The sequence below is a fragment of the Pangasianodon hypophthalmus genome, chromosome 3 (genome assembly GCF_027358585.1).
Source record: "Pangasianodon hypophthalmus isolate fPanHyp1 chromosome 3, fPanHyp1.pri, whole genome shotgun sequence".
In the NCBI taxonomy this organism is placed as follows: Eukaryota; Metazoa; Chordata; class Actinopteri; order Siluriformes; family Pangasiidae; genus Pangasianodon; species Pangasianodon hypophthalmus.
The window spans coordinates 27020091-27032733 of record NC_069712.1 but is presented as its reverse complement, the minus strand read 5'-3'; the positions used below and the strand labels follow the sequence as shown (position 1 = coordinate 27032733).

The 12643-nt window shown below is 38.2% G+C and overlaps 2 protein-coding genes across 2 annotated transcripts in view; one reads left to right on the top strand and one right to left on the bottom strand.

Moving 5' to 3' along the window:
* The window catches only part of arfgef3 (ARFGEF family member 3), a 29882-nt gene extending 24190 nt beyond the window's left edge, over window positions 1-5692 (top strand). Inside the window, exons 33-35 of the mRNA XM_026939345.3 lie at window positions 417-756; window positions 1470-2300; window positions 2498-5692. Of these exons, the coding sequence (XP_026795146.3) occupies window positions 417-756; window positions 1470-2300; window positions 2498-2689 (1363 nt within the window). The 3' untranslated portion in view covers window positions 2690-5692. The remainder of the gene's footprint in view (window positions 1-416; window positions 757-1469; window positions 2301-2497) is intronic.
* A 2714-nt stretch (window positions 5693-8406) lies between these two features.
* Window positions 8407-12045, bottom strand: LOC113542124 (cytochrome c oxidase assembly protein COX20, mitochondrial). The gene is made up of 4 exons (XM_026939463.3): window positions 11883-12045; window positions 11487-11601; window positions 10601-10664; window positions 8407-8704 (listed from the first exon to the last, which is right to left on the bottom strand). The coding sequence occupies exons 1-4, from the start codon at window positions 11913-11915 to the stop codon at window positions 8578-8580; spliced, it is 339 nt and encodes a 112-aa protein (XP_026795264.2). The 5' UTR covers window positions 11916-12045; the 3' UTR covers window positions 8407-8577.
* Between the last annotated feature and the right edge of the window lie 598 nt (window positions 12046-12643).

Below are 12643 nucleotides of genomic sequence, written 5' to 3'. Positions count from 1 at the left end.
TTTGGCTAAACAGGGCTGTTGTTTTAACTGGTTATATTTTTTCTTTGGTCTTTATTTCATACGATGTTTAAGGAGAGAAGAACTAAATAATGAGGGGGAAAAAAAAACTGTCTCAAAGTAGGGGGATGAGAAGTCTAACGCACTGTTTATTATATTTTAACACTTAAAGGGGTTTTTAAATTCATCACGCATATTCGTGGATGATTGACTAATGCCCTAACAGTCTTAGCAAGTGTTTCTAAAGGGTATTTGCTAAATTCTGAATCTAAACACCACTACTGGTAAACAGCACATACTGTAACATTGAAGTGGTAATGTTTTCAATATATACATTATTGCATATAGGAATGAAGGCAACTGGTAATTTAATTCTGACTGCCTTTTTTGAAATGGGTCTCTTTTGCTGTTCTTTAAAGGATTCCGTTCAGGACGATTGTGGTGAGCTTGCTGTCCCACCAGGTGCTGCTGCAGAACCTATATGACATCCTGCTGGAGGAGTTCGTGAAGGGCTCCAGCAGCTCTGAGAGCCAGGATCGCTTAACACCCGTCTCAGAGCCCAAAGCCTCTGGTTTTCTACGCTACATCTCCATGCACAATCTGGCCATTATCTTGGACCTCCTGCTCGACTCGTACCGCACGGCACGGGACTTTGACACACGTCCTGGTCTGAAATATCTACTCATGAAGGTGTCAGGGGTGTGTGGAGCTGCTAATCTGTACCGCCAATCCGCAATGAGCTTCAATATCTACTTCCAGGTGCTTTGTATTGTATAAATTTCGTTAAATTTATTTTCATGTCTCATTTTTGATTTTGGGAATGCGCACTGGAATACAGTTAATATTAAGGTGAAAGGAATCAGTCACTCATCGTGCACACAGTCATTCACAGGCAGGGGGTTATAATGCAATGTCTGTGTAAGGCTAGAAACTACACTTGGGAAACTGGATACGAAGAACAAGATAAGACATCATAACTGTGACACAGTTCACAAACAGTTCAGTAACACTGAACTTTGTGAAGGGCTTCACAAAGAAAGCAAAGAAATGTATACATTAACTGAGGATGTTAAAACAGGTGATAAAACTGGACACAAGTGGAAACCATGATTAGGGGCGTGGCCAAGGCAGGCATAGCAGGAGCTAGGGTAATCAGGAGCAGAAGAAGAGAGAAGATGATTGCAAAATGGTGCTAATGAGAAATGAAAGATAGTAGTATGGATAATAAAATGTCAATTCCAGTCCTTCATTACACTGTCCTTCATTCCAGTGTGAGAAAAGCCCTATATAAATGAAATTTATTATTTCTTTTCTTTTATTTGTTTATTCCAGAACATACTACTAGGCTACCACTTTTGAGTCATCGAGAAAGACCCTAATTAGCATTGTACAGTGACTGTCATGCACTTTGCCAATAAAGTTCAAACCAAGTCAGGGTTTACTGAAGTAAATCAATTTGCCGGTGTTTCCAGGCTCTGCTGTGTGCCATGCTGACCAACCAGGAGCAGATCACTGTGGAGCAGGTGAAGAAGATCCTCAGTGAGGAGGAAGAGGAAGAGGAGGAGGGCAGCTCTGATTCGTCACAAGCCTGCTCGTCCGAGGACGAGGACATGTTTGAGGAGACGGCGCGTGTGAGCCCACCACGCCGGTGGCGTACGCGCCTGCCTGCGCTGAGCACCCAGCCTGCCAGTGGTGCCGACTGGGCGTGGCTGCTCAAACGCATGCACAAGCTCTGCATGGACCTCTGCACAAACTACATTCAGATGCACCTAGACCTGGAAAGCAGCACCGAGGAACCACCTCCCACCACACGTCCTGACAGCATGTTCTTTCTACCCCTCTTCCCCTCTGAGAGCTCCACCCCGTCAACAGGCGGCCATTCAGGACGTGGGACACCCTTGGAGGACAACCCTCGCCTTCATGTGCCCACCACGCCCTCCTCAGAGGAGGAGGAAAGGAGGAGGAAGAAGGAGTGGTGGGAGAGCGCCAGCAACAAGCTTTACACCATTGCTACTGACAAGACCATCGCCAAGCTGATGATGGAGTATAAGAAGCGCAAGCAGCAGCAGCAGCAGCAGCAGCAGCAGCAACAGACCCATGGCTCACTGACGAAGAAGGCAGGAGAGAGGATGACTCCAGAATCGCCTGGGCCACAAAGACCTCAGCAACTCCTCGATCAGCGGACCATGAGGCACTCTTTTAGCGCCGGACCAGAACTACTGCGTCAGGACAAGAGGCCACGCTCAGGTTCTACCGCCAGCTCACATAGCATCTCCCTCAGAGACTCCGAGGCACAGATACAAGTAGGCGGGATGCATTTGTGTCTCTTTAATTTTCTCTGAAAACATGTGACAGAACCACTATCTAATTTTTTATACATTTTTATTAGTAGTACTATTGTTGTTGTTGTTGTTGTTGTTGTTGTTATTTACTTCATATGTGTTCATGGAATACACATAATACATAATACTTACTAAATATTGGTTTCTTGTACACTCAGGCATGGACCAACATGGTCCTCACCATCCTGAACCAAATCCAGCTGTTGCCAGATGCCACCTTCGTGGCCCTGCAGCCGGCCATGTTCCCCTGCATCAGTCAGCTGACGTGTCACGTGACTGACCTCCGCGTGCGGCAAGCGGTGCGAGAGTGGCTGGGACGCGTAGGACGTGTTTATGACATTATCCTGTGAGGAGCTCGTTGCTTTCATGTTTATTTTCATTCTTGGGATTTGCTGACTGGGATACAAAGCGTTTCTTTTAGCCTTTTTTGTATGCAAATGTATTTATCGTTGTATTTTGTGGTCTCCGTATTCTGTGAACATACATATCTAAATGCTTTGCAGAACAATTTCATTCAGAATGTTTACTCTGTTTAATTATCACATAGTATTGACTACTCCGATTTGTATTACTTTCGATTCTTATCCGATTATTTATTGTCTGTCAGTTAGCTTTAATATTTATTTCCAGTGAATAGGAAACCATGTTTACTTTATGCACTTTATGTACACTTATTAGTAATGTGAGTTTAGTGCCACTGATACTGGCTTATTTGCCACACAAAAAGTCACATGACATGGAGTCAGAATTCAGTCATATACCTTACATGTTGCTGCTGTCAAAAATTATTCTAAAACTTCTTTGTTTTAGATCTAAAGTTCATTTAATCTCAAAGTGTTAAGAGTTGCAAAGGAATTGCCAGTTGATTTTCTCATGACAGCATTGCATTGCAATATACAAATTCAGCAGTCAACATTATGGACTCCTGTACCATGTATTTTTACATTACTACTCTTTACAGAGCACCAAAATGATCTCTAATACATTTTCACTCGAATTAGAGGATGGTGGGTTAAGCAAAATCTTACTGACTGGCTGTCTAATGCACACTTACTCTCTTAGTACTTACAGGACACAAAGATGAAATTATGATTTATCCTGGTTTACAGAGAATTCAGATTTTCCACACTGATCAACCTGATTGTTGCAATCATGCCTCAAAGCATCAGATCTCCTTTACTGACTGTTGAGGTTTTTGCTCGAGCATTTTCATCTAGCATTATGATACAACACTTCATATACTCTTTGTATTTAAATGTATATTTAAACTGTTCAGTGAAGCATATTTAATCCTTCAAATATGCTCTGCTAAAGTTTTTTTTTTTTTTGCTTTAATGTCAGACTTTAATGTAAGGTCAGTGGTCAGTAACCATGAAGCTTTAACTTTAAAAATGCTGGTTCATATTATCATTATACGTTCCCAAACCCTGCTTATGTATTAGTCTTGTAATTTGTGTATAACAGTTTTTCATGTTACGTGTATGCATCAAGGGAATGATTTGTTGTGCTCCTCTGCAGTGCTTAAATACTGCTTTCAAAGAACCCAAGACAGTAATCTGAGAAAACCACATTCAAGATATTTCTGAGTACACACTACTTATTTTTAACCCTGTTCTTTTCAGTCTAAAAATAAAATATGTTATATGGCCAAAAGGTTGTTGAGACCTGACCATCACACCCATATGTGGGTCTTCCCCAAACTGTAGCCACAAATTTGGAAAAGTAATGTTCCAGCAGCACTTATGCTCTTGTAGCTGAATGAGCACAAATCCCCACACCCATGCTCCAAAATCTAGTGGAAAGCCTTCGCAGAAGAGTGGAGGTTGTTATTTATTATTAACAGCAAAGCAGGGAATAAATCTGGAATGGGATGCTCAACAAGCATATATGGGTGTGATGGTCAGGTGTCCACATACTTTTGGCCAAATTGATTCTGCTGTTTTAAAGCAGAATCAATTCACTTTACGACAAACCCCCGCATACAGTACTTCAGTAAAATGCTTCAACCAAGAAAGTTAAACTATGCTGAATTTGAATGTAAAGACCTCTAATCACACATTTCTTTGTATTGTTTGATGTAACTGTACTGGTGATGAAAATGACCAAAGACCTGCACTGATATGACTTGATTGGAAGTGTTTAAAGCTTGTTCTTAGCAGTAGGAGCTTGTAATGTTTCCACTGTTTTAAGAGGCAGATATGGCCTTGAGAGAGGGATGCGTCTGCTATGGGATGATGGATGTATTCTTGAAGGACCTGCATTTTCCCTTTTCTTTATTACAAAAGTCACATTTTCAGCACTGCCATTCAAACACTATTTGATAATAGTGTTTCAGGTTTTCAGTTTAGCAGAAACTAGAACGAAGGCTCAAGATTTGTGTATATTTTGACTATTTGCACAGACGTAATTACACCAACAGTGCTGTCTGCTGGTGTTTTCTTTATTCGAAATGTAAAATTGGACTAAAAATGCAGCTGAAAATATCTTGCTCCCTTTTGAAAAAGTTACATGTTTGTTTAAAGATAAACATTTTGCCTAAAACATAAAATGGTTCCACCTTTTAACATATCACCGCAATTGACGTTATAAAAGGAATAGTATTGGATCCAAAAAAAATCTGATCGAGCTGCAATCGAAGCTGAAATATTTGAATTCTGTATTAACGCACTGGGTTTTAAAACAATGAAAGTGGTTCGAATACCCTCGTCTTTGGCTGTTACGTTGCTTAGCTACCAAAGCTTACTGTTAACAGACTACATTGCGTTGTTTATCACAAATTCATTAATAAAAATAAATTCAGTTATTTAGTGAACACCAGATTTTATCATATTGTTTTTGTTAGTTTTATAACAGAATCAAATTAAATGGCACTAAGCCTTAAAAATAAAGCAATAAGTGACGAGAGGGAGTGTTACACAGATTTTATCACCCCGCTTTGCGTCATGCCTAAGAACACCTTATCTGTGAAAAAGTCGCTGTAACGCACGCCCTCTCGTGGCTTACTGCTTTATTTTAAAGCCTTACACCTTAGTGCCATTAATTTGATTGTGTTGTGCTATTACACTAGTAAACCATGGCTCAGTGGCACTCGAGTGCTTGTGTGACTATAACGCTGCGCTACATATTCTCCTGATTATGAGGGCTTTCGATGATTTGCTAAAGGCACAACATGTATTTTTTTCCTTTTTAAACAGTTATAAATCACAAAAAGGCGCATTATTTACGATTACTCATTTTATGTGACAAAACAATCAGACTACTGTAGTATACTGTATGTGCACATGCTAAATATACATTTGCCAGATGACGATTTATGTTGTATGTGTGTAATGTGGAATAAAAAAGTAAATATATAGTGCATGTGGGTTTTTATTCACTGACCTGAATACTATATTCTATATATTTTTTGTCTCTAGTGGAAAAATTTTATGCTGAGGGTTAACAGTGCTACATTTGGCCTTACATGTAGAGCTTTTAATTAGCATTCAGGTATGTGTTGAGCTATGGGAATGTGTTTTTTCTCATAAACCTTTTTAATTTGCAACATAGAGCTAGAGGCCATACCTGGTTCACATTACTGTGTTCTTTCATACATGCTGGTGGTTAGCTATCAACAATGATGCTATTCATAAACGTATTTTCATAAAGTTTGAGTGTATTAAAAATTTTAGAAAATGAAATCACTAAAAATTAATTTGTTTAAAAAGTTTTTAATTAATATGATGAAATGAACACAGTAACACTTTCCATTGATCATCCCTGAGGTGATTCAGCAACTTGATCAAAGCTCACATATGGGAAATTCAGTTGATTGGACATGGTTTGGGAAGACAGATCTTTGTGTATATAAAGCCCCACATCTCACAGTACATTCCATCACAAACAACATGCCATGAGGTCAAAGGAATTGCACACAGACTTGAGACAGAATTGTCGTGAAGCACAGATCAGACAAAGGGCACTGAAGTCAAGAAGAACACAGTAGCTTCCATCATTCCTAAAAGGCAGTTTGAAACACACAAGTGCTGCTTAAATTTACTAATTTAAGCTAATTTAATAATTTTACTAATTTAATAATAGCTGCTTAAAGAACTCTCCAGCTATGATAAATAAGAAATCAACACTTTGAATGAATAGGAAACCAGGCATGGCTCAACACTTGACCAATTCTATTCCTACAGTGAAACATGGTGTTGGGTGCTTCAAGCTGTTGGGATGTTTTTTTAAGAGCAGGGACTGGGACGCTTGTCAGTATACAACCACTTACGATCACTCAGGACCTCAGATTGGGGCAAAGGCTTACCTTCCAACATAAAAATAACCCAAGCCTAATGAACTTTTCCCAGCCAGAGACCAGACTGTCTCTCAGAAGACCTATAAGACCTATAAATAACAGCACAGTGATGCTTCACATCCAACCTCCCAGTGTTTTTGTTTTCTGAATGCACTGTAAAAATACTGTACCGTTTCTACCTTGTTTTCTGTCTTATCCTACCATTCACAAGCTTGTCTGTAATGCACTTACAGTTTTGGTTTACATTTAGAACATGCCCTTTTCCAGAGCAACTTATAAAAGCGCTTTCTAGTCTCTTAAAAACTCAAAAACTTATTTTCATGCTAATATAAGAGGCAGCGTCTACGAATACCACTGAGCTAAAAACCACTTAGAAGGAACATGCTGTCAAAAAATGTTAGCTAGATGCAGTGGTAATTATCCAGTGGTTCCCAAAGCTTGGGGGTCCATGGAAATCACAACCCACCACTACCAAGCCTGTTGTATTTATAATTACGTTCTTCTAGTTCTTAGTCTGTTCGACTGGTCACTTGAATTGAATGGGTGTAATCCAAAATTTCAATAAGTGAAGAACAAATAAGCCTATATACAATGTCAACTTGGACCTAATGCATTCTATTAGTGGAAAGTTCATGAATTAAAAGCTGTATTGCTCCAATAAAGAGCCATAATGTTGTACACAATCAAATACAGATTCGCATAAGTTAACTTTGTGCATGCATCTCAGCGCACCAGTGTACTACAAGGCTGATCAGAGGTCACTTTGTACATTGTCATGGTACCAGAACGTGTTGAAGATCCAAGGGGAAGTGTACCGAAATAGTCATACCGGATTCTGAGAGTAGTAAAATATCCGCTTTCACTGGCAACAGTGTTAATGTCACTATGTCATGCTGTCACATTCACACAAGGGTCAATGTCAGGGTCAACAAATCTAATAGCACAGCATTAGGGTTCCTACAGGAGGGCAAAGACCACCTTCAAGTCAAATTTAGTGACAACTAAACTGACATGTATGCAACACAGCATCCCACTGGTCTCTCACTACCAAATCATAATTAACCATGTCATCACACTCAGTGCAGACATGTTTCTGATTATAATCTCATTTTGGTCCTAGCAGGTGCAGGACATGGAGCTGTTGGTACATGCTTGCTGAGAACTGAAGGCTTTTCCAGGGAACTGACACAAATATTTTCTTCTTCTTCTTCACTTGCTTGAGAGGAGAAAGCTGTAGATGATGCAGGCTTTGAAGAAATGCCATGGAGATGTCTCCTAATGACCATTACACCTGGGGTTCTCAAACATTTTGCAGTCAAACAGGTTAATAACTATAAGAACTGAACATTTAATATAAATAGCTTTGATCACGGCGAATTGCGATTTTCATACTCAGTTTCAGGTGTATTTCAGAAACTGCTGATTTCCTGGGCTTTTCATGCAGTCTCTAGAGTTTATAAAAAAAACTAAAACCTTCCAGTGAGCAGTTCCAGTTCTACTGAAAGAAACGCCTTGCTGATGAGAGAGGTCAGAGCTGACACAAGGGCTACGGTAACTCAAATAAGCACTCTTTACAACCATGAGCAGAAAAGCATCTCAGAAGGCAAAACTACAACAGCAGAACACCACATCGGGTTCCACTCCTGTCAGCCAAGAACAAGAATCTGAGACTGCAGTAGAGATCAGAAAAACATCACCTGGTCTTTACCTAAACTCTTCAACTGCATATACAAAATGAAAACATATACCAAGAATAATGCACAGAGCCACTCATTGTGTTCCTATTATTATATTTTTCACATTAGTCAAATATTGACTTCATTGTATAAACAGACATTTTTAACACACCATCTTAGACAAAGCTTCAGCATTCCTCAGACACTGAACAAACCGCCATTTAGCTGATAGTCAATGTAAAAGGCATAAAGAGTAAATATTGTGACTTCACTGATCTCTTGCTTTTCGTGTAGGATCATGACTCGTTCCCTCATAAATAACTTTATTCTTAATTCCCTCCTGAATCATCTTCTGCTGTACCCGCAGTCGTGCGTTGTTATACCGACAGTAGAACCTAAAACAAATAAGACAATAAATAAGACGTCACTGCAGTTATTTAGTATTAAAAAAATAATAATAAAACGGATGAAAGTTTGCTTTACTCAAGGCTGGCTTGGATTCATTTCAAAAAGCTTTCAATGTGTATAGATTAGCTACTCAGTTAATATTTACTATAGCTTATTTATTAAACTACGGTATTTTATTATATTCCTTAAGTCATGATTTTCAGTTTAAAAATGGGAAATGTGTTCAGTGTGGAATGCTCAACGACTACACAATAAATACAACTCACAAATTATTAATAGCTAACCACCAAGATTAAACAAATTACAACATACAACATTTTTCTAATGCATTTGTAATTAGATTACTGTCCATACAAATACTTCAGTTGTGTGTTAAAACCTGACTGTGTTCTAACTGGAAAATAAACCTTTGTCTTGGTTTTAGGCACAACATGATTCCACATTGCCCCTTATCTACCCACAATACATTTGGCTGGACATTAAAACCGTACCGCAATTTTAGTATAAATGACAGTGTTACCATAGCAACCACAGAACATTACAGTGACCTGTAAACTGTGTATATCAATACAGAACTGTGAGCCCTAACAGTGCTCTCATTTACAATCCTTCATTAATAACTCAGACTCTGAAAAAGACAACCATTAGCTAAAAGAGCCAGAAGAATTGATTTTAATAATAATGATAATAATAATAATAATAATAATAATAATAATAATACATTTTAAAACTTTGTTTTGGCATGATTTGTTCATTTTCAACATGAACAATTATTTTGGGGCATTCTATTCAGAAATAGTCCTGTGTGTTATGGAAAATGACTTGGTTCTACGTTACCAGTCAAAAGTTTGGGCACACGAGACTGAGTTTGAAAACTACTAGAAAATCAATTTGTCATGTATGTTACCTAGCAACAGATTTTGCACAGAGATGTCTAGTCCAGTATGTATGCTCATTAACAGGCAATATTTCCAGCAATATACTTACAACGATATATATATTTACACCAATCAATATTTTTACACCGATCATCCTGTTCAAAAGTTTACATCCCCCTGGATCATAATGTATCGTGTTGCCTTTTTGAGCATCAGTGAATGTTTACACCTTTTGTAATAGTTGTGTACGAGTCCCTCAGTTGTCCTCAGTGTGAAAAGATGGATCTCAAAATCATATAGCTGCTGTTAGAAAGGGTCAAATATGCAGAAGATGATGGAAAAGCAAATAATGTGCAGGACCTGGAGGATTTTTCTGAAGAACAGTGCGCAGTTTAACTGCTCAGGACAAACAAGGGACTCATGAGTAACTATCACAAAACATAAAAACAGTCGTTGATCATCCAGGTAACACACACAGGATTAAGAATCAAGCGAATGTAAACTTTTGAACTGGTTCATTTGTGTAAATTCAGTTACTGTGTCTTGTGGACTATATGTAAACATCTGTTATGTGAAATAGCTGATTCAGGGCAGTACTAAATAAAAACAAAATGCGATTTTTATGATCCCTCTTATTTATTTTTTAATTATTAACATTTTGTAAATTCTGCAAGGCGTATGTAAAGTTATGACCCCAACTGTATCTATTATCCTAAATAAAATCCTAACTGTAGTTGTCATAGTTACTAAAAACACATTTAATATTTCTGTAATACCCCAGACATGACATACTCCAGTATAGACGGTAAAATAAGGGTTAAGGGAACAAACCGAATTACATTATCATTTAAATGGAAGACAATAATCACGTGCTGTGACGATATATTTCGACATAACCATTTTCTTTTGCGTACGGTAGTGAGTTCTATAGTTATATTAAGTATTTATATTAACACAAGAAGAACATGACACACATCGCTGTTCTTTAAATGTGAGATTACGCACCATGAAGCCAGTGTTGTGAGCATGAATCCGGCCATGCCAACATGGAATGAGCGCTTCACTCTGCCTGATGGGGGGGAAGAGATAAAAAAAACACTTTAAAAACTACTGCAAGCTGAGAAAGCTGATCAATCCTAAACAAACTGGAAAGCCCGAAGCTTTTCGAAGATGATTATGAACATCGAAGCAGGAATTCCCTCAGCTCTGTCTCTGCTTGTTTGTGTGTGAAGACAGTGTAGATCTAGATGCGTTCTCTTTTGAGCTGATTCATGTTGTGCTCTTGTTCATGGCTTATGGTATATATTCCTTGTTGCTTTATCACAAATCTTACTTGTAAGAGTGGATGCTTCATAGTTCGGGTGGTAATTAAGGACTTACTCTAATCCTTGTTTTGTTGTAGCTGTGTATGTGTGTTTCTTGTCAGTTTCTTTGTATCGTACTTTTAATGAGAGATATTGTAACAAAGTAGTGTTATAGAAATCTACATGATTTCGATTTTGATCCCTAATGAGCAAGCTAGAGGTGAGTGTGGAAATGGAAAAACTCCCAGAGACAACATGAGGTAGAAACTTTGACAGGAACCAGACTCTTAAAGGAATTCTTTTCTGTGACACCAGATAGTGGACTTAATAAGATTACTGTTCTAGAAGAGTAAAAGCAAACAGTGTGTTGAAAGGATGTTTATGAGTATGAGCCTACTGTGATGACTGGGATGAGAACAGGACCGTTTTTATGAGTACAGGAGCGGTTCTTAGGTACACTGTGACCTTGTGTTAACAGTTATATTAGACATTAGATATTAGATTGTATTCCAAGTGAACTGAGGAAATAAAACCTTCAGCTAATAACAGTACATGGATCAGAGTACGCTGGCAATTGGGAGACTTACTAGTTCCCAAAAAGTGCACTAGTCCTGCAACAGCAGATCCTCCTGCACCATGGAGAATAGCTTCTCTGGCACAAGGAGTTTTCCCAACATCCAGGATCCCTAAAAGTTTCACTCCCTATGGAGAAAAAAAAAAAAAGTGATATAAATGATCAAGATAAAGGTCTTAGACAGGACCTGGAGGACAAAAAAAATAGTACTAGCAAACTTACAGCATATTTTGTTAATTGTCAAATATAAAGAGTATCTGACCCTAACCCTAACACATGTAAATCTTTACATACAAACATTTGCATTGTGTTTGCTAACCTTCCAGTTCTAATTAGCATTAGTCCAGATAGTTAGCAGCTATTTTTACAATTATAATATCAGCAGGAAACTAAAAACCAAAACACTAACCTGATTGTTACTGTCAGGCTCCTGTTCTGCCATTCTTACACTAATGCTATAATTTTATAAACATACTACAGCGAATTTGCTTGACTCGGTTATTTTATAACAACGTGAATGACATTGGCAGCCACTGCAATATTGTGGTCCGTCAGTGAATGTTCCTGACGGGAACGTAGACTGAAATTAGTTCCGGCCGTCTTGCGCCGTCTCGTACTGCTTGTCTTGAATCTAAAAAAATAAATAAATATAAATAAAAAAAATATGGCAGTTGTGCTGTTATTCAAAATGAATTGAACTAATAGCGTATAAGTCTGTAATACTAACCATGATATAGCATATTCAATTACGTGACACTCTCAGAAATAAAGGTACACATAGTGTACTTTTCCTACAGATGCTAACATCAAAGTTTGGGTTCCCAGAGATTCCTATTTATTAGAGCCATATAGCTTTATATTCCTGAACTATATAATACAATATAATAATCATGAACTTAATAATAACTATAATAGCTTTGGTAATCATGTGTTGTGATTTCCATCTCTGTGGAAACTAAATAAAAATACAGGGAACCCCTGGCTATGCTTTGAGAACCCCTGCTCGGAGGTGTCTTATATACCTTTAGTGTTTATCTTTTACCTGAGAAAGTGGATTGTCCAGCAGGACAATGTGTCATCATCACAAAGCGAGATCCAAAATCTAGTGGAAAACCTTCACAGAAGAGTGGAGGTTATTATAACAGCAAGGCAGGGAATAAATCTGGAATG

What these genes read in the sequence shown, in the direction of transcription:
- LOC113542124 (XM_026939463.3), bottom strand. Translation starts at nt 11,915, where the DNA reads ATGGCAGAACAGGAGCCTGACAGTAACAATCAG. An exon ending in AGTGCACTTTTTGGGAACTA is followed by an intron (nt 10,665 to 11,486) that starts GTAAGTCTCCCA and finishes CCCCCCCATCAG; the next exon opens with GCAGAGTGAAGCGCTCATTC. An exon ending in CTCACAACACTGGCTTCATG is followed by an intron (nt 8,705 to 10,600) that starts GTGCGTAATCTC and finishes TATTTGTTTTAG; the next exon opens with GTTCTACTGTCGGTATAACA.